The 27,444-nt window shown below is 39.0% G+C and overlaps 1 protein-coding gene across 1 annotated transcript in view; it reads left to right on the top strand.

Moving 5' to 3' along the window:
• The window catches only part of LOC126259653 (activator of 90 kDa heat shock protein ATPase homolog 1-like), a 123,872-nt gene that overhangs the window by 32,739 nt on the left and 63,689 nt on the right, over positions 1-27,444 (top strand). The window contains exons 3-4 of the mRNA XM_049956585.1: positions 9,456-9,535; positions 22,773-22,972. Coding sequence (XP_049812542.1) covers positions 9,456-9,535; positions 22,773-22,972 — 280 coding nt within the window. The remainder of the gene's footprint in view (positions 1-9,455; positions 9,536-22,772; positions 22,973-27,444) is intronic.

The raw sequence follows: 27,444 nt of genomic DNA, 5'->3' as shown, positions 1-27,444 counted from the left end.
CGATGTTATTAATTATATAACACAACATAGACTTTGAGCCCAGGATCACAAACTCATCCACTCAATGGAGTTGTCAGAAAACAAATGAAAACCAAGTGAAAACATAACACAAAATTGACTTTGATTCTCCTGTACCATTCACCAAGAGTAGAACATTCAAGTTCAGAGTGGAGACCCTGGACACTGATATTATGTAATTAATAACGTTGTGTTTCAGTGAATGACAGACTGAGGAGAGGAAATGAATTACCAAATAAAAAAACACATTTAAAAAAGTCATAGCGCCGTTCATGTCTTTGTAAAAAACAAACCTAAAATGAAGACAATCATGCTGATTGTTGTCCCCTTGATGGCTAAAGAACATTTGCTTGAAACATTTTGTAATTTGCATCTGGACAAACAATTATTTAGGGTGGTCAAGATTAATGGGACACCCTGTATATTGCAACTGTTACCAGGTGGCTGCCTCTAGCAAGCATATGTTCAACCTGTTCAATCATGATCCTCTTATGTAAACTGTGGCAATTATATGAACTTTTAAATGTGTGTAATGAATATTATGACCCATAACCATCTATGCTTTTGTTTGTATATCATATACTTTGACCCGCTCAGCCAGCTTTTGATTTAAGCACTTTCTATTTTATGTATAGCGGCTTCTCACTTGACTAATGTGTATATAAAAAAATTTAAGGTTTTGCCCTTTTAATTGTAGTCTTATTCTTCTTAGAAAGATGTTTTTAGTTTTCTAAGAAGATAGTAATTTACACTCCTGGAAATGGAAAAAAGAACACATTGACACCGGTGTGTCAGACCCACCATACTTGCTCCGGACACTGCGAGAGGGCTGTACAAGCAATGATCACACGCACGGCACAGCGGACACACCAGGAACCGCAGTGTTGGCCGTCGAATGGCGCTAGCTGCGCAGCATTTGTGCACCGCCGCCGTCAGTGTCAGCCAGTTTGCCGTGGCATACGGAGCTCCATCGCAGTCTTTAACACTGGTAGCATGCCGCGACAGCGTGGACGTGAACCGTATGTGCAGTTGACGGACTTTGAGCGAGGGCGTATAGTGGGCATGCGAGAGGCCGGGTGGACGTACCACCGAATTGCTCAACACGTGGGGCGTGAGGTCTCCACAGTACATCGATGTTGTCGCCAGTGGTCGGCGGAAGGTGCACGTGCCCGTCGACCTGGGACCGGACCGCAGCGACGCACGGGTGCACGCCAAGACCGTAGGATCCTACGCAGTGCCGTAGGGGACCGCACCGCCACTTCCCAGCAAATTAGGGACACTGTTGCTCCTGGGGTATCGGCAAGGACCATTCGCAACCGTCTCCATGAAGCTGGGCTACGGTCCCGCACACCGTTAGACCGTCTTCCGCTCACGCCCCAACATCGTGCAGCCCGCCTCCAGTGGTGTCGCGACAGGTGTGAATGGAGGGACGAATGGAGACGTGTCGTCTTCAGCGATGAGAGTCGCTTCTGCCTTGGTGCCAATGATGGTCGTATGCGTGTTTGGCGCCGTGCAGGTGAGCGCCACAATCAGGACTGCATACGACCGAGGCACACAGGGCCAACACCCGGCATCATGGTGTGGGGAGCGATCTCCTACACTGGCCGCACACCACTGGTGATCGTCGAGGGGACACTGAATAGTGCACGGTACATCCAAACCGTCATCGAACCCATCGTTCTACCATTCCTAGACCGGCAAGGGAACTTGCTGTTCCAACAGGACAATGCACGTCCGCATGTATCCCGTGCCACCCAACGTGCTCTAGAAGGTGTAAGTCAACTACCCTGGCCAGCAAGATCTCCGGATCTGTCCCCCATTGAGCATGTTTGGGACTGGATGAAGCGTCGTCTCACGCGGTCTGCACGTCCAGCACGAACGCTGGTGCAACTGAGGCGTCAGGTGGAAATGGCATGGCAAGCCGTTCCACAGGACTACATCCAGCATCTCTACGATCGTCTCCATGGGAGAATAGCAGCCTGCATTGCTGCGAAAGGTGGATATACACTGTACTAGTGCCGACATTGTGCATGCTCTGTTGCCTGTGTCTATGTGCCTGTGGTTCTGTCAGTGTGATCATGTGATGTATCTGACCCCAGGAATGTGTCAATAAAGTTTCCCCTTCCTGGGACAATGAATTCACGGTGTTCTTATTTCAATTTCCAGGTGTGTATAAAGAGTAAAAAGAAGAAACTTATCTTGTCAATGTGCTATTACTTGGTTCTTACAAACTTGTTAACTGTGCCTACAGATCCTAATATCGTTAAAAGGGGACACATACTGTATTTTTGTGCAATCTTTCTATTGTACTATTGGAATTTCAAGCTAATGACTCTATTCCATTGTACAAACACAGCTAATGACTCTATTCCACTTCCACATGAAGGAATACACCAAGACACTGCATGAAATAAGGATCAGTACAATAATACTTATCCACAGAATACATTAAAGCACAGTAACAGCTGAGCATACAATCGTTAGGTAAACATTAGTGTGGCCACATTCAGTCAGAAACTGAGTGGTGGTGATGAAGAACATAATAACTATGCAAGGGATCGGACGCTCAGCCTGGTGGTCTGTCTGGCCAGCCATGGTGGACAGTTGAACAACTTAACATAAGATAGGATTGGCCGTGACAGCTGCCAAAATCCGAGAACTGGTAATGGGAAAATTGTCCATGGTGTTTTATGCTTCAATGTATAAATGGAAACATAACAGTTCATCCTGATCAAATGCTGAATCAAGGCCCATTGGAAATTGAGATAGAGTGTCCACATTAGTGTGTTGGGCAGTGGATTGGAAATGAATCTTTTAATTATAGCTTGACAAAAATTGAGCCCAGCATTGCAGGTAACTAGCAGCTTTGTCTGGTAAAGATGCAGAAGGATGAAAAAGAGAGACCAGAGGTTTATGATCAGTGCTAAAAAGAAATTTAGAACTGTATAGGAAACTATAAAATTTTTTTAGGGCATACATGATAGCAATGGCTTCTTTTTCTATCTGTGAGTAGCACTGTTGCACGTGATTCAGAGTTTTGGAAGCATATGCAGTAGGATGTTCAGAACTGTTTGTATGCAAGAATGGCCCTAAGACCATATTGGAAAGCATTGGTGGCTAAAATGAGATGTTGGCCTAGTTGGAAAGTAACGAGTCAGCTGTAGCAAACTTGTGGTCAGTGAAAAGGAACACTTGTACTTAAAGAGAGCATGAAGTGGCTGAGCCACTGTGGCTGTGTCAGGAAGAAATTTATGGTAGTGTGCAATCTTTCTGAGAAAGGCCTGTAACTTTTTGACATTGGTGGGATGTGACAAAGATGTAATTCCATTGACATGCTGGTTTAAAAGCCTGATGCAAGCACAGGAGATTTCAAAACCAAGACAGAAGATAGACAGCTAAAAAAATTGTGATTTGTCCAAGTTACATTTACCCAGCAGCCTGCAGCTCCATGAATGAGGCACAAAGGTTCTGAAAGTTTTCATCCGTTGAGGAACCTGACACCACAATAACATCCAGGTGGTTAATGTACCCTAGCAAGGAGGCTATGAGTTGTTCCAGAAACTGCCGGAAAATGGCAGAGGCACTAGCAGTGTCAAAAGACATGTCATGTCAAAAGACATGACAGAATTGCTATAACCCTAAAGTGGTATTCACTCTGAGAATGTGTTTGAAATCATCATCCAAAGGCAGTCACTAGTAGGTTTCCAAAAAGTCCGTTTTGGAAAAATTTGGGCCCCAAAAAGCTGTGCTAAGAGTTCATCCTGCTGTGGCAATGGACAGGTATAACAGACTGTGAATTTACAGACTTTTTTTGTCACAATTAGCATTGGAGTAGACTGCTCACTAAAGGAGACAGCTGCGATAACAGCCAAAGACGCAAGTCAATCTAGTTCTGAGATGACCTGTACCCATAAAGCTTTTGAGGTAGGATGGGCACAAAAGAACAGGGGCATGCCATTGGTTTCATGTGAGCCTTGAAATTGGTAGCTACCCTAAACCTTCTGAAAACAGGGTGGGATATTCTGAGCAAAGTGTGTCCAATTGCTGGCATGGAATTGACCCAATACCAGATGCACTTCATCAGAAATGGAAAATCCAAAAATTTTGAGGGGGTCTAACCCAAATAAGTTTTCAGTGTTAGTATTATCCACCACTAGAAAGATCAAACGCAGAACAACTGCTTCATACAATACGGAGTAAGAAACTGTCCCAGTTTGTGTATTAATTGTTTATTGTAACTCACCAACTGACAAGAGACAGGAGAGAACAGCAGTGATTCACAATCCCCATATATTTGAAATTTTAACATCTTGTCCCATAGCACATACTTCAAAATAAATTTCCTTTGGGGCTATCTTCACTTGGGAAAGACTGTTTACATCCATGTTCATGGTTCATATCTTCTGAAGGAGGCTGAGAGTGACATACAGATGCAATATTTCTTTTTTTTAGGATGGTTACATGTTACCTAACACTTTGGGCATGCGGTCCACTCATATTGGACAAAAGCACGACCAGAGTTGCTGTTGTGACATTGACTGCTCTTGCAGTTTAGCATGGCGTTGCCCCGTGGGGTGTGGAGTCTGCAGTTGTATGACTGCGACATCGGCTTTCCCCCTTGAGCTAAATGATGGCGGCTGAGGAGGAGAAGAAGCAACAATACTTACTGCATACCGAGCTTTTATTTGATTTCCTGCTGCCCTAGATACTATGGAAAAGACTGGGCAGTGCTCAAAACCTCTGTGAGGGAGGGATTTTCACATTGTAAAGCACATTCACTAACATCCAGGTGTATTATAGCATTGCAAACCATCGAATCATCATGAGTCACGGTGAGCTTCAGTAATAAACTGGCAATGATGGCTAAGCCCACAAAGTTTGCTTGCTCCCCAAGCTCTGTATGACTGTTGCATCCAATTTTGACAAAGGTGGAACTCGCAGTGAGCAGCAGTAACGTGAGTATGTTTGCACTGCTAAGTAGAGAGCAAGTGGCGCATTGTGTCAGAAGAGAGACTGACAGGTTCTGTAGAAGGAGCTAGCTGGTACACACACACTGACGACTCCAAAAGCTTGAATATGTTGCTGAAGGTGTTTTTTATATGCATCCCAGTCTTCCCCAGTATTATTATGTGGAGGAAACGGTGGGGGCTGCGTTGATGTACCCTGGCACATCAACGATGCTACCATATTGTTTAGTGCCACAGAGAGAGCCTGTTGCTGACTGACGAGAGCTCGCTGCTGTTCAACAAGATACTGAAGAACTACTTCCACTGACATGTTGGCTATAGCGAACCGAAGAAAGAAATGTGCTTGATTGAAAGTGTTGTAATGTTGTACCCTTGAAGCAGAGATCAGTACAATCACACTTAACTACAGAATACATTAAAGCACAATTTAGCAGTTGAGCATACACTCGTAAGGTAAAAATTAGTCTGGCTGTGGAATCAGCACACTGGCTTATGAGGTCTGTTCAAAAAATCCCAAAACTTCGTCCACACAATTTTTCTATGCTTAACTTTTACTTATTGTGCATACCGTAGTCTCCTTTGAAGTACTCTCCTGCACAATTGATACACCACTCCCAAAGCTGTTTTCACTTACAGGAGCAGTCTTGGTATGCCTCTTCCTGGATTGCGTGAAGTGTCATCTGTGAATTTTCTTTTGTCTCGTCTATTGTTGCATATCTTCATCCTTTCAGTGGGGTTTTCAACTTTGGAAATAAAATAAGTCTGCAGGGGCCAGGTCTGGAGAGTATGGAGGATGAGGCAGCACAGTAATTTCATTTTTTGTGCTAGAGCCATGCCTTGTCTCGCTCACTACTGCTGAACATATAATGTCGTTTTTTTTTTTTTTTTCAATTCAGTCTCACCACTTGGCAACAGTTCGTGTCACTATCTTTTGTAAAACTATTTATTGAATTGTACATGCTGTACACTTTGTCATATACTTTGATTTTTGTTTTATTATTTATGTTTTTTAGCATAAGGTTGTTCAATTGTTTCTAGGGGCACAATAAAACACCACTGTCCTAATACATTCATGACATCTGGTGGCAAGTGATATTAGTTAAGCTTTGTAATGCTGTCCCGCTATCAGTTATGTCAGTTATGTTCCAATATTGATGGGTGATATACATGACTCCATACTCTGTATGAAGACTGCGCTCTTATTTTTGGTATGTCGACTCTTGTACTTCATGTAACATGTTTCATAAAATTATGGTTATGTTTCGCATTCTTCCTTAGCAGATATTTTGATGATGGGGAGAGCCAGGAATTTATCAATAAATCACTTCTGGACGCAAAGTGAATCGTTATTTTAGTGACCTATTTAGCCACGGATAAATACTCAAATTGACATAAAGGTCACATGCCCTCTATGTGACTTCATGTCACACCTTAAATTTGGTACTAGATAGTATACATCCTTCGCCTTAACCTATACTATACACTTTGAGCTCTGTGGTTGTGATTTTTATGCATGGGCGCATTATGCCAATAGATATTACATTGAATGAATTGTGTTTCCACGACAGTAGAGTCTTTAATGACCGCAACATGTTTTATTGGAGTGTGGATAATCTGCATTGGCATGTCTGATAGCTCTGCGGTGGGGTGTAATTGTATGTATCATGGGTTATTGCCTGATTGATTCACATTTATTTCATGCATGCATCTTCGAACCTACAACAGAGATCGCTATTTCAAGTAGGTGCTTCCCAAGCAATATACTTAATGGAACATTGTGTACTATTTTTCTTAGCCACAGCTTGTAATATTCTCATGCCAGTTCAGCCCAGCTTATCTCCATAACTTAATGATACATAAAAATGGCCTATGTCAGGTCCAAATAAATTAAGCGGTCGTGGAAGCAAGTTTGTCACACTGCCACTTTCTAGATAATTGACAGTAATAAAAAAAGGATAGTAATTGCATGGAACCTGAATGCTCTTATGCTTGAGCTTTATGCATTATTGTGCCTTTAACCATGTTCCAGCCAGTTAACAATAGCATTAAAGAGTTTGTGACATTCGCCTGCTTTATTTCTTCATTGACAGTCCTTGGTGTCGATGTGCTGCAATGTTATACTGGCTGAGAAATGGGGAGGTGGAAGTTCAACACTGACTACTGTAAACGATACAGCTGACAGTTGCACAGTTGCATTTCACAGTTCTTTAACTGTTCACAACTCCCCAATATTACACAGTTATATGGCCAGTTCACTATTGGTAAATGTTAATAGGTTGCAGGCAAACATCAGCATACTGCTACAATAGCTTGCTGTTGAACTTCTATGAGCAGTAAAAATCTAACAACACAGTTCACAGTTCTTGCAGAATTAATGCGGTACGTGTGACACTATTTCTCAAATAAATTGAACAGACACTGTCATTGTTTCAACACATGGCCTATTTGTGTTACACTAATTCCACTGTTAAATTAATGATTATTGTTACTCTAACTGATACAGAGTTCCCATCTGAAAATTGGCCGTGGACTGACTGACTCGGGACCAAAAATCAGGCCTTTATATATCCTCACAATAATAAGCACTGAAACTATATATTATTTGATGATTAATTTACAGAAATTACAATTTAAACATAACTCATTCATTTAACTGAATACATCTGAAAAATCCTTCCTCTTTAACAGTTCCTTCTATCATAAAGGTTAGGCCGAATTATTTGTTTAAATAATGAAATTAACAGATATAGTCACACAAACAATGCTTTTGACAAACCTGGTAATTATTTTGGAAGGGATGGATTTGCTAATATGTTCTCAAATAGAGCCAAATAAATACTTTAAGAATCCTAGTAGTTCTTCGTCCAAATGTTTATCACAGAATTTTTATTTGTTTGTAAGTCAGTAATAGAATCGAAGTCATGAGACAATAACTGATTTCACCCTATAACGATAATTAGGCAAAAATGAAAGTAAAATAAATTTAAGGAGGCAGATGGCAAAACAAGAGAGGAAGTAAAAATATCCCAGCTTGCTTCGTCACAAGTTCTCCTGTTGTCAGGCACAAAAAATTATTCATCTGGTATTAACTTCGTCTGTGAAAAGGGGTTAATGTTTGCAAAATGTCTGTAAACTCTAGGTTGTATATAGTTTGACCAAGAGGGGCCATTATTCCAATTTGCTTTTTAGAGCGAAGAACTAAGGAAGAGTAAGGTTAAACATCCCATTGACATTGCGGTCTTTAGAGATAACCACAAATTCAGACTGCAAAAGGGTAGGGAAAGGAATTGACCATGTCCTTTTTCAAGGGAAACATCTTGCCATTTGTCTTAAATAATTTAGGGAAACCACAGAAAACCTAAAGTAATGTGGATGGCAAGATGAGGATTTGAACCTCCAGCCTCCCAAATGAAAGTCCAGTGACTTATCACTGCACCATCGCATTCAGCTTGATGAACAACATGCCAAAGTGTTTTTTAGTGGATGCAAAGTGGTAATTGAAGCACTATTAGCTATTCCCTTGAAACTTTTTAGTGTTGTATTAATCTGTTATGATTTTACCTTATGAACTACTAAATTTTACCCACAGCTGTGTTAGCTTTGTTATGAGTGATGGTGAGTAAGTAAGCTGACTGTATGTGCAGTAACATCAGCTGCCCTCGTGTTTCTGCCTGTTTGGGTAAGCATAGCTGATTAAGTGCACCCTGCTCTCCCCCCTCCCAAGTGGTCTCAATGCAAGATGTGTAGACATGCACAGTGCATACAGATAGGCATTGACAGGAGCATATGCGTATTCATCATGCTATTGAAATAGTTATACATTATACAACATGTACATTATGCAACAAATGGTGTGGAAGTGTGAATTAAACACATTGAAGATTGTATAAGCACAGTGTTAATTACTTTGAATCATATCACATATCAACCAACAAAAGAATTTTCATAAATGTGATAAAGAGCAGAAGTTAAAGAGTAAATTGCTTTTTCAGAGAGTAAGTATTCTCCTCTAATTCACATAATATTCTTCAAATCAATGTATCTTGTATGACACACTTTCTGAAGAAGCCTGTATTCATTCTCAGGGTTCGAGGTACCTCCATAGCAAACATCACTGAAATCGGTTCAGTGGGTTAGTCATGAAAATGTAACAGACAGAGCTACTTTTGCATTTATGATATTAGTATTGATAAAACTTTCAATTTTGGTATGTGTTTTATGTGGTATGAATTTGATGAAATAAAGTCTGTATGGTGCCCCAAGCAATGCAGAAGTTACCTGAAAATTCATGCAGTAATTTTGGGGAAATGTGTTCAAACAGACAGACTCATGACAGTTTTATGGATTTATTATCAGTATGGTTAAGTAAAAATTAACATGAATGAATCCAGTTGTTTGTTAAATTGCAAAGAGGGAATCAAATGGGAAGCATATTTGAAAGAAATGTAATTGAAGTACCTTTTCTTCTAGGACAGAAAAGAATGCCCGCCAGTGGTCAATCAACAAACTCCAAGAGTTGCTGACAGGGTTGAAGATTGAAAATGCACTTGGTACGTATCAGAACATTTGCTTGGTATGTTTTCGTGTTGTTAAAATAATACTATTACAACTGCTATTAATGCTTTGTCTAATCTGTGTTTTTTATCATAAATAAAACTTCGAAATGATCAGCTCTATATTCCAGTGCTTCAGTTTGTGTTTCTCTCAATTCCTCTTGGTATGTATTAAAATATTTTTCCTGCGCTACAGTTGTACAGTATCATCAGGCTTCAATTTTTTAAAGGATAGCAGAACAGCTCAAATTTCAATTGAACCTAGAATTTATATGGTAAAAGTTAAGAAAAAAGTGTCGTGTTAAAAGGTCAAAGTTGTCATCACAATCCTAAAAAACAGAAGTTTGTATAGAGTTCATTATATTTCCAATAAGGCTCTAAAAATTAGATCTAAAGCCACCTGTGGCTATATATTTGGAAAATTACTGAGGCAACTGTAGACTTTCATAAGTAAGCTTAGACTACAGTAGTTTTCCTAATAATTTTTGGCAGCTATGTCGTATCCATGTTACCTGTATGTTAGGTGTGTTGCATATCTGTTGGGTGTTACTTCATAATAATCACCTTCTTTACATATGCAATCAGTGTCTTACTAGCATCCTGTAAAAACCAGAAGCAGTAAACCATGTAGAAAGAGAGTGAGGATTATAAAGGGACACGTAACCTATGTAGTTATCTTCCTATCTGTTACTTAAAAATATACAATATTTGTTGCAAAATTGAACTTGTCAATGTTTAATTCAAGTTTTTTTGACAGTTGATGATTTCTAATGTGAAACAGAAGGACGTTCAGTAAAAACAAAGGTAAATACTACAGATTTATCAAATGGTGCTACAAAATGCTATGTCCCCAACAAACAGGTAAAATAAAAAGCCCTGCAAAACAAAAATAGAGCAAAACACTTCAATAATGTTAAACTTATATAAAACATGTTTCTGTTATTCATAAACAACTTTCCCATTTATCAGTAATAACAGAGAACTCTTGCCTTTGATCAAAATGAAGAATGTTTTATTGAGTACAAAGCAATTTATATTCTGTAAGGATATAAAATACACAATGGACTAACACTGAATGATATGTAGTTCTAATTATGTCCAAAACAACCAAACAAACAAAAAAATCAAGCAGAAATCATCTGTTCTTAGTTTCTCTCATATAAATATGTTTATGTTTTTTCCCTACCGATGCTACCAGTACGACTGTAATCCTGCCATTTACTATGTCATTTTTGTGGTGTGCCAAAACTCCTGAACCATAGTTTTGGTAGAGTGCAACTCTTGTTACACACTGTTGATTCAAGGTATTTTGCCAGACATATTTGTTATAAAGAAACATGACTGTACAGCCACCAGTGGCTGCCAGCCAGTCTCACTTCTTAAACCTATTTTCCAAAATTTTTTTTGATTATCATCCATCTGTGTAGTAGTGGGATACTTAGTGAAATGGAGTTTGATTTTCAAAAGGGGTTTGCAACATTCGCTTTATCTCATATCTTGCATACTGATCTATGCTGAAAACTGCCTTTTTTTAAAAAAGTGTATCAGGTAAAATGATGAACGTCACTCATTATTTAAGTGTCTCTTCCCAGTTTTATTAGCATTATAATGTTTGTTATGACCAGTTCCATACTTATGGTACACAGTTCATACAGGTAGGGGACCAGATCTCTTTAGTCATCAACATGTCCAGAAGAGAATAATCCAGCTATAATTCTGTGACACACTGTTGGATCTCACACTGGAAACAGTCCAGTAATAAACACATGAAATTAACAGTACACACTATATAGTTTTCAGTAAAGCCACCACAATGATAAAATAAACTGCTAAACACAACCTGATTTGATTTTGATTTGATTTTATCACGGAAGCAAACCAACATTGGTCAAGCCTGCTGCTGCCCACACTGAAACAGAGTTTATTGTGCGGCATCATTACCTGTGTTTCTAGTAAAGCCATCCAGTGCCCTTGAACAGTGCAAGGAGATCCTTTACCAGTGCTTTTCTAGACACAATTTCTTCAGTTCAGGTTGATCCGAATATTCTGTCTCTTTTAATCTCCAGTGCCTCACATTCGAAGATCAAATGGGATGTGGTTTCCTCGCCCACACCACACATCCTACATTTGGGGTCTTCTTCTATTATCCCCATTGCATGTAGGTGTTTTCTGAAATTCCCATGGCCTGTCAATAGTCCAACCATGAGTTTCATTTCTCTCCTGTTCAAGCCCAGGATTTGAGTGACTTCTCTTAGAACATGGCTTCAGCATCAATACCTTGCCATGTTTTTGCTTTTGGACCTTACCCCAGTACTCTACATGCTGTATCCTTGTCCAGTACCATAGTTTTATTTTGATCATCGCCTTGGTGATTGTCAGGACAGGTTCCGGTCCAATAAATGGTGTCATCGCACCTATCCTGGCCAACCTATCAGCTTGCTCATTACCACTAATCCCTGAGCCACCAGGCACCCACAATGGGTTTGCCCTGTTGCTTTCCCCTGGCTCCACAAGGACTTAATGGCAAAATGCCATGTTCTTTGATCTTGTTGCAGAGGCTGCCAGTGTTTTCAGGGCTGTTTGGCTGTCTGAATAAATGAAAATGCTATGACATCTGTAGCACCTCTGCAAATTCTCCTCCATACACACCCTGATAGCAGATATTTCTGCTTGAAACACAGTGGCCATCTTCCCTAGAGAGATTGCACTCTCCAGCCTTGCCTGCACCCCTTATACTCCGGCCCCAACACCTTGGTCTGTTTTCAAAAGGTCAGTGAACCAGATTAAGTCCCCATTTTGGTGTCGAAGTTTGTTCTCCCAGAGTTCTGTACCAATTACTACATTGAAAGACTTGTTGAAGCAGCTGGAAGTTATTATACAGTCAAGCTGCATTTCCCCAAGCATACCTATGTCTACCTCACTCAGTATTTTAGTGTGAGATCCTGGATACCCCAGAGAGTTTCAGTTTTTGCCAGTCTTTAACCTGTGTGCTCCAGCTGCTGCCTCCATCTTTACCCACAGGAGTAATGGGGGCATGTCCATTATAGTTTCCATCCCAGCAGTGGGTGTACTGCTAATTCTGCCTGTAATGGCTAAGCAGGCCAATCTGTGCACCTTAGCAAACTCCTTAGTAGCTACCTGCTGTTCTACCTTTTTCCATCACACTGTAGCCCCATAAGTCGTCATAGGTCTTACTGCCATGGTGCATATCCAGTACATACTCTTGGGGCCTAAGCCCCAATTTTTACCATAAGCTCTCCTGGTACTTATTAGAGTACCTTTTGCCTTGGAACAGGTTCTCGTTACATGAGGGTCCACGATAGTTTCTCATCCAGGGTTACCCCTAGATATGTCACTATCCCTTTCACTGGTAGAGTTTCATCAAGAAGCTTGAGATTCCAATAAGTGTGTTGGATCAGCTTCCTCGTAAATGGTACTACCACAGTCTTCTTAGGACTCACCCGTAGATCCTCATTCCTGCGCCAATTTTGTACATTGTTCAATGTTCCTTGTGCCACAGCTCTGACTGTACTTGAAACTCTATACATATCCAGAAGGTGAATGGTGGTTATCTGAACACACTGTCATGGTAGTTGCAGCAACCGGCCTGTTTATGCATTATGAGCACCACAGTACTGACAACACAACAAGTGGGCAGGGCTACTGCAGGACCAACTGGCTAGTTTTCACACCTTATTTAAATTTAGAAACTTATTATACCATATCTGGTTAAAAGCATACATTGGCACAAAAAATGAGCACCAAATCAGTATTAATGCCTGTCATTCCTAGCTAAAGGTGTCCAGCTTGGCAGCATCAACCATGAGAAAAGGATTAAACCAGGCAAAGGGGCATTGTGGTTCTGCAAGCAGCCATCAGTAGCTTGGGCCTTCACCACCATTGGTCCAAAGGCAGGCTCTGAATCCATCTCCTTGGACTTGGCACCTTTGCACTTGTGACTGATCTCTGGGTCACTCCAGCCAAAGCAGACTTATGTCCTGGAGGGCAGCCATTCAAGGCCAGAGCAGTTTAGGCACTCACACACCTATGCTGATTTGAGCATCCTGGTGCTCGCAAGGGTGAGTTCCACTTCTGAGGGTTAAAATCCCCTGAAACAATTACAGTTGGCTACCAAGCCTTGCTGAAAACAGCTACATTGTGCACAACAAGAGCATGCAGCAACTCTGGGCATCAGATTCCTGTGCTCAGTCATGTCACAGCTGGCCTCTGGCTGCCTGCTTGTCTCAGCACACCTCCATGTATTGTCCTCACAATATGCCAAAGGGGGGGAGGGGGTGGGGGGTGGACGGGTGGATGCCACAAAACTATGCTATGAGTGTCGTAGCTTGAGCCCAATTAAAATGTTTGACTGTTGATGATGTTTTCACGTGTTACCAATGGCCAACATCCTGGCAATGACCCAGTGTTGCCATTCAACCCTGCCACAAAAGAGGCCAATTACCCCAGGCCACTCCAAGGTTATCAACTAGTTTTGCACAGATGGGCTAGCTTTTTATTTATTTATTTATTTATTTGTTTCTTCAGCCTGAACTGCTTAGGACTATCAGGCTCTCTTTTTCATCAGACTAGTGTTTCCCACATACAGTACAATTTTTTATATCATAGTTCCCTAAGAAATAATTTTAATATGACAAATAGTATTAAAATGATTTGGATCTTGGAAGTGGCAATGTGATTAAATAACACTGACTATGAACTAATAAATTTAATGCTGGCAGTACTTGTACTAATGCATATGCTACTACTAATAGTGACAATAGTAAAATAATGATGATAATGTAATGGCTCTGAGCACTATGGGACTAAACATCTATGGTCATCAGTCCCATAATGTAATAATAATTATGTCATAATAACAACATTAATAACAATAGTGGCAGACAAAAATAATTTATAGGTGTACAAGATAAATGTTTTCTGATGCAGCAGGTTCAAGGGAATGGAAATTTAAAAGGATGCACAAGGGTAACAAGGGTGTACAGGGATAGTGGTAACCCTTATTGTAGCTTCAGTAGATATGTTATTACCTGTCTTCTGAAACTGGAGATGTTATTCAGTTCTTAATGTGGCAGAAGGGATTTTGATCTGGTGGGAATTGGCTTTTATGACATGTTGTTCATATAAGAGCATTAGTATAGTGGAGAGATATGAAGGACTGTGTTCATCGTTGAGACAACAGAGAAGATAGAGGGTACGGAAGTCTCTGTGTTTGCCTGCATACAGCCAGGATAGCTGTGCGATGGTGAAATATAATCAAAGAGTTGAATTCTGATGATAAAATGAACACGTGCATTCATAACCGGTTCCAGGTGGGCTAAGCTTACCTGAGAAAGGCTTTTCAAGATAACATCGCTATAATAAATCATTTGAAGGACAAATGTGTGTGCAAGTTTCTTTTTCAGATCAAGAGAAATTAGCTTTAAGCTGTAAAAAAACCTGGATCATCCACACAAGTATTCTCAAAAATATCCCACCTGCTATTAACATTGTGGAAAGAAAAGTGTAGAGTGTCATAAATCTTGGTTGCTCATACTGATGAAAAGTTAAAGTGGAAAGACCATTTAATGCACCTGCTAAAACTATAGGTTCAACTATTTGGATAGTTTTGCTATAAAAATAATTGCCAACTTTGTAGATGTAGAAATTAGTAAGTTAAAATATTTTGGAGTCTTTAGTTATGGATGCCCTATGAAATATTTTGGAGTAACTCTTGACTTAAGTAGAAAATATTAATTTTACATAAGAAAGTAATGTTGATTATGTTCTTAGTCCATACAAGTACCGGTATATATCTAATAGGCATCTGTTTAATCCACTGGGAATATTAACCACAGCCTAAGAATACATTGTTCACCAGTGACTTTGTTGGTCATCAACACTACCCACTAGTTAGTGGTGCTGATGAACTACCATCATTAGGTGCTTGTTGCATTTCATATAGCTTTGCAAATTATGCCTTCTTATTTAATGGACATGACTCTGTCAAGCAGTACACTACTAATGCTGTATTTAAACATTACAAGGTTATTTTTCCTACTCATCTGCATTAACTTACCTTTTTCTTGCTTTGGATTAGAAGACATTCTGTCTCGTTTCTGGTGGCTATCTGAAATGGTGAAGCCTGTCAATCTTCCTTGTGAGATGAAGACAGAGTTCACCCTTTGTAGCATCGTTGACATAACTGACTGCGGACTTTCTGAATCAGACTCAGATGGTTGTGTGACCATGTATGTTGTAGAGTCATTGCCTTGAATCATAGCTGGGGAGGTGTCATTATTTGCATAATAGGTCAGGGGTTTATTACACACAGGAAATGGCTAAACAGATAATGGGGGTTGTGTGAAGTGGGATGGATAGTTTTTTTTTTAGGTGAGAGGGTCTTGGGAAATTACAAAAAGGCTTCAGTCTGAAAGGGAGTGGGTCAAACATAGGACAAGTGTAGACCTAGGAACCATTAGCATTATAGTTGTAAATTGTCATAGCTGTGTTGGGAAAGAACCAGAGCTCGAAGTGCCTATAGAAAGCACTGAAGCTGAAATTCTTAGAGGTACTAAAAGCTGGATAAAGTAGGAGGTAAGTACAGCTGAAGTTCTTAACAGGGATGTTACAGTTGACAGAAAGGATACGGTACTGACACCTCTCTGACAGGAAATCACGAATCCAGTCACATAATTGAGATGGTCTTCCATAAGTACAGAATTTCACTAAAAGCTGCTTGTGTGGTACATTGTGAAAAGCCTTCTTTAAATCTGGAAATACAGAATCAATTTGAATACCCTTGTCAATTGCACTGACCACTTCATATGAGTAAAGAGCTAGTTGTGTTTCACAAGAATGACATTTTCCAGATCCATGTTGACTGTTTGTCAATAGACCATTCTCTTTGAGGTAATTCATAGTGTTCGAACACAATGTGTGTTCCAATGTCCTTCTGCATATCGATGTTGATGATGTGGGCCTGTAATTTTGTGGGTTATTCCTGCTACCCTTCTTGAATATTGATGTGATCTGTGCAACTCTTCATTCTTTGGGTACCGATGTCTCGTTGAGCAAGCAGTTGTATATGATTGTTAAGCATAGAACTACTGCATCAGCATACTCAGAAAGGAACCTAATTGCTATACAGTCTGGGCTGGAAGATTTGCTTTTATTAAGTGATTTAAATTGCTTTGCTACTCCAAGGATATCTACTTCTGAGTTACTCATGTTGGCAGCTAATCTTGATTCGAATTCAGGAATATTTACTGTTTGTTCTTTGGTGAAGGAATTTCGAAAGGTTGTGTTTAATAACTCGGCTTTGGGAGAGCTGTTGTCGATGGTATTTCCATTGCTATTATGTGGAGAAGGCATTCATTGTCTTGCCAGTAGCATACTTTACATATGACCAGAATCTCTTTGGCTTTTCTGCCACATTGTGAGACAAAGATTTGTTGTGGAAACTATGATAACAACGTGCTAAATTTCAAACTTCTGCAAAAGATCACCAATCTTGGAGATTTTGCATTCGCTTAAATTTGGCATGCTTTTTTTGTTGCCTCTGCAACAGTGTTCTAATGCTTCTCAATTGCTGTTGATACTATTTCTTTGAATTTAGTCCACATCTGATCTACACTTACATTGTTAATTCGGAAGAATTTGAGATTATTTCTCAAGGAGGCATCAAGTGAATTTTTATCTGCTTTTTTGAATAGGCATATTTTGCGTTTATCTTTGGAGGATTTGGGGATGACAGTATTCAGTCTCACTATGACAACCCTGTGTTCACTAGTCCCTGTATCCATTTTGATGCTTGTTATTAGCTGAGGTCAAGTGTGTTTTCACAACCGATTACTAATCGCCTGGGCTCATGAAGTAACTGCTCAAAATAATTTGCAGAGAATGCATTTAGCACAATTTTGGATGATGTTTTATGCATAATTCCATATTTAAACATGCATTTTCACTGAGATATCAAATGTAAATTGAAGTCACCACCAATTGTAATTATATGAGTTTGAATTAAACTCAAGTTTTCTTTGAAACTTTCAGCAGTTGTATCATCTGAGTTGATAGGTGGTAAAAGGCTCCAATTATTGATGTATTCTGGTTGCCAAGAATGAGCTCTACCCATACTAACTCACAGGAACTCTCTACTTCAATTTTGATACAAGATAAACTACTTCTAAAAACAACATGCCACCACAAACTATGTTCAACCTATACCTTCTGAACACCGTTAGGTCCTTCACAAAAATTTCAGCTGAGCTTATCTCTAGCTTTAGCCAGCTTTCAGTGCCTATAATGATTTGAGCATTGGTGCTTTCTATTAGCATTTGGAGTTATAGTACTTCCACAACACAGCTATGACAATTTACAACTGTTATACTGATAGTTGCTGTATCTATGTACTTCCTCTGTTTGAACTGCACCCTTTTAGCGTGAAGCCCTTTTTGTGTTTCCCCGACACCCTCTAACCTAAAAAAACTGACCAATCCATGTCACATAGCCCCTGCTATCAGTGTATCTGCCTTCTGCATGTAGTGGACTCCTGACCTATTCAGCAGAACCCAAAACCCAACCACTCAAGGGCACAAGTCGAGGAATCTGCAGCCTACACGGTCGTAGAACTGTCTGAGTCTCTGATTCAGACCCTCCACTTGGCTCTGTACCAGAGGTCCACAATCGGTCGTCAACTATGCTGCAAATGGTGAGCTGTCCTTTCATCTCAAAAGCAAGACTGGCAATCTTTACCCTTAGTAAATCACTCAAAATCAGGGACAATCTCTTCCAATCCAAAGTGACACACATAATTATGTGAGCCATCACATGCAGTTGGCTGCACCCTGTGCTGTTCATGGGATTCAGAAGGACCAATTCCATGTCTGGAATGACTCAACTCGGTATGCACATGGAGTGTACATTAGCTTTGTTCCCCTCCTTGGCAGGCATGTCCCTAAGTGCCCCCATAATGCACCTAACATAGTATCACGCGATTACCAATAATCCCACCCTCTGTGATTGCACTGATCTTGCAGGTTGAGAGGTTTTCTCTGAAACAGGACAAGTGACTGCATCTGGCTGTGGGGCAGTGTCTGCCACAGACAGCACCTGGAACCTGTTTGTCAAACAGGGGTCTTATGTGCTGCCCTCTGGGAAGTCTTTTGCTGCCTGCCATGCCCGAAGGTCACCTCCCACTCAACCATGGGCGAGGGGTCAACCTCAGTGTGAGCAGTAACTGGGCTGGTCACTGATGCAGACCTATCAGCATCACAGCAGTGATGCCCATCCACTGCAGCTTCAAGCTTTGTAACTGAATCTATCACAACCTGGAGCTTAAAGCAAAGTGTCACCAACTTGGCTCACATCCACACACAGCAATCACAGTCCCTATCCAAACTAAAGACTGTGGAAAACTGCACTACACAGACAAACAAAGGACAATTGACATATGTTATGGTAGTCTACTGTAGACACAGAGGATAATGCAAGAGCTGTGTTTAATAAATTAGATTAATATGCAGAGATTCAAACTGAACTACGAAAGTGCTCAGATGAGACTAAATAATTCGCTCCTGATAGGGACTTGTAATGTGTCACAAAATCGGTTTGCTTTCCAACACAAACAAAAACGTGAGAACTGTGTTTATTAAGTGTTAAATTAACTTTCAGGAACTAAAAAAACTAAATTACTAAAGTACACAGATCAAACTATACATTTCGGTCACAAGGGGAGAAATTGGGGATGTAGGGATGTTAGAGTCCCAAACTCTCCCCTAGTCATTTCCATATTTTTGGAGTCCTGAAGAAAGACTTTCTTGGCTGTCATTTTGCTTCGGCTGAAGAGGTGCATGTCTCTGTACAATAATGGTCCTGAAGGCAACTGCAAACATTTTTCCATGAAGGCATTGACCATCTTGTCTCACAGCAAGATACATGTATTACTTGTTATAATGATAAGTTTTGGAATTATAAAAATATTATGTACTTTTTTCCATCTGACTCTTTTTCATTTGGCTGCCCCTTAAACAATTATAGTTGATGATGACTTCAATCTGCCCTCGATATGTTGAAGAAAATACATTTTAAAGTTGGTGTTAGGTGTAGGACATTGTCCAGAATTGTACTATGTGCTTTACCTGAAAATTATGATGAGTTTTAGTTCTGGAAACCACTCGAAGTGTAAATGGTTACAATAACAAACTTGACCCCATAGCAGTTAATGATGATAAGCAAGTAGAGAATCATGATGGATACAAAGATAGTGACCACAAGGTCATTGTAGTGAGACTGAATATTGAAACAAACCACCAAAAATAAATGCAGAATATATTTATTTAAACAAGCAGATAAAAATAAGCTTCAAGACAGTGTTCATTCCTTCCAAGCTAACTACATATATAAGCATGGACCAGATGTGACTTACATTTAACAAAATAGTAATAACAGTAATCGAGAGATTTATACAAAATAAATTAATAAGAGGTGAAAATATTCACCATTGTACAATATAGAAAAAAAGAAGCTTGAAATTTGGTGTGGACTTCAGTGCGAGATGTTTTTAATAGTTCCCAGAATGAAGTTCTGTCTCAAAATCATACAGAAAATCCAAAGAGATTCTCGTCATGTGGAAAGTATATCAACAGCAACACACAGTGAATACTTTCACAGTGATAATGTGACGGGTAACAGTGCCACTGAGGTGTAGTAACTAAATTCCTTCAGCAAAGAAGACAAAGTAAATATTCCAGAATTTGAATCAAGAACAGCTGCCAACATTAGTAACTTAGAAATAGTTATCCTTGTTGTAGTGAAGTAATTTAAATTACTTAGTAAAGACAAGTCTTACAGTCCAGATAGTTTACCAGTTAGGATGCTTTTGAACTATGTTCATGTAACAGCTCCATATTTAGTAGTCAAATTCAATTGCTTGCTTGACATAAGTAGTGTACCTAAGGACTGGAAACTTGCACAGGTCACACCAACACACAAGAAAGGAAATAAAGGTAATCTACTGAATTATAAACCCATATCACTGACATCGATTTGCAGTAGGATTTTGTAACATATAGAATGAGCGAACATCATGAATTACCTCAGAGAGTATGATCTATTGGCACATAGCACGGGTCCAGAAAAATCATTATTATGAAACAGAACTGGCTCTTTATTTATACAAAGTAATGCATGCTATCGAAAGAGGATTTCAAGTTGATTCCATATTTGCAGATTTCTAGAAGGCTTTTGATGCCATCCCTCATAGAAATCGCTTGTAATCAGATTACGTGTCTGTGAAGTTTAATCACAGTTGTGTGACTGGGTTCGTGATTTCCTGTCAGAGAGGTCACAGTTTGTAGTAACTGATGGAAAGTCACTGTGTAAAACAGAAATGATGTCTTCCCTTTCCCACGGAAATGTTATAGGTCCTCTGCTTTCCTAATCTATATTTAACAGACAATCTGGGCAGCTCTCTTGTATACTTTTCAGATGATAATGCCATTTACTGTCTTGTAAAGTCAGTGGAAAAACAAAATCAGTTGCAAAATTATGTAGGGAAAATACATTGTAGGGTACAATTAACTAATAAGAATATAAAGTTTGAGATCATCCACATGGGTACTAAAAGGAATCCATTACAATTTGGCTACATTATACATCATACAAATTTAACAGCCATCAATTCGACTAAATACCTAGGGATATAATTACAACTTAAACTGGAATCATAACGTAGAAAATGTTGTGTGGAGTGTGAACCAGACACTAGGTTTTATTGGCAGAGTACTTAGAAGATGCAACAAAGCTGCTTGATAGACAGCTTGCATTACAATTGTCCATCCTCTTCTAGAGTGCTGATGCGTGACATGAAATCCATAGGATTGACAGGGACATTGAAAAAGTTAAAAGAAGGGCAACTTATTTTTTACTATTGCAAAAAAGGCAAGAGAGTGTCATGGATATGAGTTACAAGATGGTGTGGCAATCACTAAAAAAAAAGGTGTTTCTCACTGTGGTGAGAGCTTTTCAGGAAATTTCAATCACCAACTTTCCCCTCCAGATGTTAATAGATTTTGTTGGCTCCAGTGTACATGGGGGGAAACAACCATCAAAATGAAATTATAGAAATCAGGGCTCATAGAGATAGATTTAAGTTCATTTTTCATCCCATGTGCTATTCGAGAGTGGATTGGTCAGGTAATAGTCTGAAAGTGGTTTGATGAACCCCCTGCCAAACACGTAGGTGTGAATTGCAAAGTAGTCATCTACATGTAGCTCTACATGTGGTGTTAAAACTCTTTGTGGATCTATTCATGGAAATTGAAATCACGACAAAAAATATTAATGTTTTTAAATTAAGATACAGTTCTTTCTCATTAACAATCCTGAAGTGATGCAGTCCTTCAACAAAGGAAATAGCTTACAATACATTAGTTAGTCCAGTCTTGGAGTATTGTTCTTCGGTATGGGACCCTTACCAGTTGGGTCTGATTCAAGAAATTGGGAAGGTCCAAAGAAGAGCGGCAAGATTCGTGACCAGTACATTTAGCCATTGTGAGAACGTTACAAATCTCATAGAAAGTTTGAAGTGGGACACACTTGCAGATAGACGGCGCACTAAACGGAAGGGGCTGCTCACTAAATTCCGAAATCCGATCTTCACTGAGGATGGAGAGCATATATTATTACCACCAACTTTCAAATCACGCAATGATCACTATTCAAAGATAAGGGAAATAAGAGCTCGTACTGAGGCATTCAGACAGTCGTTTTTCCCTTGCGCGATACGCAAGTGGAACAGAGGGGGAGGAAATATGACTTTGGCGCCAATTGTGCCCTCCGCCACACATCGCTTGTTGGCTAGCGGAGTATATATGTAGATGTAGATGTAGAACAATCCTACACCTTAGAGGATTTTTAAAAGAGGTAAATAGTGAATTAAAAAACTGTAAATGATCAGCATGTAACTGTAAAAAGTTGTATTATAATTGTGAAATCTTTGTTGACATATTCTACATATAATGTTTACCATGAATGTGACATATGGGACATGGAATTAATGAGCTATAATGTATATTGCTTTCATCTGTATCACAGCACCTTTAATCTGTTGTAATTGAAAACTTTTATATTTGATTTTGATGATACTTTGTTTTTTTGCTTCCCATTAAAGAACATTGATGGTCTTGGATTAGTTTAAGCCTTTGGGTTATTTTATTCTATTTCATTTTTTCTCCAGCTGCGTGCAGTATTACAGAAGTAGATAGATGTGAAGGAGATGCAGTTGCAAATAACAGAAAGGGGAAGTTGTTATTTTTCTATGAATGGGAATTAATATTGAAATGGGAAGGTCATCTTCGTGATGCTGATCATGTAAAAATAGAAGGCACAGCAATAATTTCAAATTTCAATGAAGAACAAGAAGCTTCAGAAATCAATGTAAGCTACATTTATTTCCCATTCTCAACAATACTGTGTTACATAGTATTGCTGAAACTGATTTATCTTTTTGTACACTTTTTACAGTTCTTATACTAATAAATGCACTTATGTAGAACATATCGTTGATACAAAAGCATGGTCACAATATTGCTGCATGAAATTTAGTTGCAACCCTGTTCAACTTTGCCATATTGGTAGAGTTTTTTGTAATTAAGGTTTTGTCCTGCCTGTGTGTCACGCCCATTTTTAATACACTGAGTCTGTCCAAAAGTTTTTGATGTTACAGATACAACATATTCATGATGTGTTTAAAACATGTTGATTGTTTAACACCTGTTGCTTGGTAACAGTGTTGCCTGTCAGCAGTACATGGAGGAAAAAAAAAAAGAGGCGCTGTCATTACGTCACAAACTTCAAACCATCATCCATCGGCTTATGTAGCCCTGAACACTAGGTTCACTACATTTATACCTACATGGTTCACTGCAGTGATACTTCCACATGACAGCACTCTGATATGTCCGTGCTCAGTTTTGACCATTGGGGATATTTATCGAATTCTGTGATCATATCCCAAACAATATCTGGTGCTTTGATTGTGCGAAGACGCAGTTGTTTCAACACAAATGCCATTTACAGGTGTACAAAAAAATATTGATGTTAATATAAAATAACTCATTGACACAACATTATGATTTATCATGCAAATGATAAATGGAACATGAAAATAACTAACTGCCTAACTGTTTCGTATCTCGAAGAAAACCTCTAAATGAAATTCGAAATTAAAATCAAACAGACGGTCAAATTAGACGTGTATTCCAATTCTAATATGTGTTGTTATTCTTGAAAAACTGAGTTACTGGCAAGAAATATTCCCTGAAAAAAATAGTCCATTGTGAGAATGGTAGGCCAACATGTTGCACAAGTTAGGTTATCATTACTAAAAAATGATTTACATATATGTTAAAGGTAACTATGCACTTTAGTGGGTGTAAGCATTTGAGACCATTCCCTTAATCATGTTCATAGCATTACAAAATGCTGGAATATGTTTAAAAAATTGTTTAATTTTTTATGCTGTAAATTGCTATTATTGGTAAGACTGAATGACACATCGTAGGTATGATTTCAGAGAGAGAAGATGTGTAAACTATGGGGAGGCTAATACACTGACAGTCTAATAAACCAACCATGGATTCCGTATGGATGTATACTTCCATGCAGTTCCATTTCTTTGACATTTCAATAATCATTGACATGCACAAGATATGAAAGCATGACTTGATTCTTTCCTCAATGCACATGTTTATGGGCCAACAAAGAACATGTGGGTAAGATTTTTGCAAACGTTAACATCAAAAATGTTGTGTATACAAGATAAAAACTGAATATGTAATGAACAAGAAACAGTGCCAATAAACAATCATGCATTGGTATCAGCGTTCCAGCTTCATTTGCTATTGAAACAAATACAGTAGAATTGGAACTAAATGGATTACAAAAGCATTCGTTTCACATCACATCATTCTCTTCTTGGTTACTCTAAAATACAAGTTACATTGGTGAGGCCAAATGTGTCGAATAACAAGAGCAAATATGCATTCGGGAACAGAAAAACGTTCCAAATTGCCTTCCTGACACTGTACTAGTCATGTAAGCACTGTAATTTTTAGTATTTAAAACAGATGCTGGATGAACACAACAGAAATAATGAAAAAGAAGCAATTGTAAGCCATAGTGTGCTAATGATTTGGGCTATTTAAGATGACGGCAGGCCCTGCCCACTCTGGCTACAAAACAATCTACATCATAAGTCTATAGTGCCATCCTTTCTTTTTTACCTCCATGAAGCAGTATCATCAAAGTCTGAGTTAAGTAAAATATTTTATAGGTCACCACAAAACAGCTCAGCTATGTTGTTTTTTTTCCTCAAGTGCCCTCCCTTCTCCTTAAAAGGAATATCTCATAAGAGGCAGTAATGTTTGTATAACATTAGATGAATCTTCATGCATAACAAAATTGCTGCTCAAGACCTGTATGTTCTTTCCTGCAACTGCAGCTGTATATTCCTTATGTTTTTTTGTTGGTATGAATTAACGACTATCACAAAGAACGATACTGGTAACTCAGTTGATAACAGTTACCATTACTAGACTGACTTAGTAAGAATTAATCACAGAAAGCTTTACATGTAACATTTTATGGACGTATGCTTTGTTTTGCTATGGACCATGCAGGTTTTTATGGTCTCTATCTTACCAATATTTGCCACAAGACATGATGTGCTGTGACATTACAAGAGCGTTATGTTACCCAAGGTTGGCTTACATTGGCTACATAGGCACATTTTGACTCTGCTTTTATTCTGAGCTCAGGAAATCCTTCCTTCATTTTTTGTTTTTAACCTCAGTCATAACTTTAATTTCAAAAAACCACCCTGTGTGTTGGCTGACTTGCTGTTTATAAGACTTGCTGTTTATAACTGTTGAAACTGATATTGTCTTTTGCATTAATTCACTGTGTTATCACCATCCATACTGTGTCTGTTAATAAATTATGTAGCAGCTGTGTACTTAAACACAGTTATGTCCAGCTTCTTTCATTATATTGTTTCAAACTGAACTTTCTTCAATACCACATTTCTGTTACATCTACTGCACAGATATTCAAATAATTATGATCATTTGAATGTGTAACATTGATCATTTGAACGTGTAATATTGATCATTTGAATGTGTAATATTCATACATTTTTACTTTGCCTCTTGCTTCCCTCCCCTTTCATTGGCAGGAGTCTGAAGACTGGGGTGATAATATATGAGTATCATTTAACCGTAGCACTCAAATGCTAATTTAACCTTTGGTGTGGCAGTAGATAATCAAGATGTAAATTCTCTCTTTGTTTTCTGCCATTCACACACCAAATTCACTTGAGTGCTCGGTTGAGTTTCCTCTTTTGCATGACATCCAACCCAGATTTCATAGCAAACAAAGAAAAGTACATTATGCTGCTATTTTTATATGAATGCCTGACCAGTCCCTTTCCAAAGACATCCTTAATCACAAGAAACTGATATGTCTTTCCAAAACACTACATTTGGTTCAAATATTTGTTCACTGAAAAGGAGATATTATTCAAACAACATTAAGAGCAAAAATTACTTCTGTGATAATGTCCTTTACTGCTTCTGTGCTAATGTCCTCTACCTGTCATTGAAGAGATTGTTCTACCTGTCATTGAAGAGATTGTTGTATGCTTGATGAATCTAGGAATATTATACCAGGTGTTTATAATTAAACTGATGGTGTTCTTAGTGCTGCAGCATGATCCGTGTACATAGCAGGATGCTGACACATCGTAGTTATGTTCATTAATTGATGTGCTTGTGTCGTATACTGAAAAAAAAAAGGTTCCTCTTTATGTCAATGAGTGAAAATGTGGTGCTGCAAGCAATCAAAATGTGAAATGTTTCCTGCTTTGACATCAATATGCTGTCTTGTCACGTGGCAGTGCGTGTTGATTTCTTTTGTGAAGTGACAGTTGCCATAAAAGATTAAGAAGATTGAAATTTTCTGTATGAAACACAATGGCTGTTGAGAAAAAAGTAAAATTGTGGTAAAGTTATTTTATCAGAATGGCAGCAATAGCAGTGCTGAATTGTGGGAATATAGCTAACAGAAACAGCTGTGAAGAGCCTCCATCTCAATAAATAGGCTAAAGAATATGACCAAGAAATTTGAAGAAACAAGTGATCTAAGTGGTGAGGGAGGCAGCCCTCCTGTAGCAGTTGATCATGAAGTTGCTGTAGGTGTAGCCGACCATGCAGCACATGCCTCAAGTTCTGCAGCCAGTGCTCAGGCTGTGTCATGGGAATTGTCTCTCCCCTGATCAACAATCAATAAGATTTTGTGGCATATTTTACACTGGTGTTCCTAATAAATTCAGAATGTGCACCAAATGATGAGCCAAGGTAAGGTACAGCACCGTGATTTTTCTCTGTGTTTTCTGTTATGCGTGGAGATGGATGACTTGTGGCTGAGAATATTCTTTGGCTGGATGAGGCACATTTTACTCTGCATGGTGCCTGAATGGATGAAGTCGCATATGGGGTTCTACTCTGCCACATGTTTTGCAGGAACATGCATTACACTCAGCTTATGTAACTATGACAAGCTCCTTCATTCTTGGTCAATTTTTCTTTGAGGAGATGACACTTCATGGGTGTGTTAGGTGTACTGTGACATCAGAATGTTAAAAGGACCTCCTTGTGCAGCACATTTTCAGCTTTGCAAGAATGCAACTTTATCCATACCACTAGTTACACACAAGATAGGGTGACACCACATGTTGCTTTTCAGGTGAAAGATTTGCTTCGAGATACCTTCGGTAATGACCACATCATCTCTAGGCAATTTCAAAACGTGTATCTTCTAGATTACCCGAGTTAAATCCGTGTGACTTCTGG

The sequence above is a fragment of the Schistocerca nitens genome, chromosome 5 (genome assembly GCF_023898315.1).
Source record: "Schistocerca nitens isolate TAMUIC-IGC-003100 chromosome 5, iqSchNite1.1, whole genome shotgun sequence".
Classification (NCBI taxonomy): domain Eukaryota; kingdom Metazoa; phylum Arthropoda; class Insecta; order Orthoptera; family Acrididae; genus Schistocerca; species Schistocerca nitens.
Note: the sequence above shows the minus strand (reverse complement) of the source record. Positions and strands in the feature narration are given on the sequence as shown.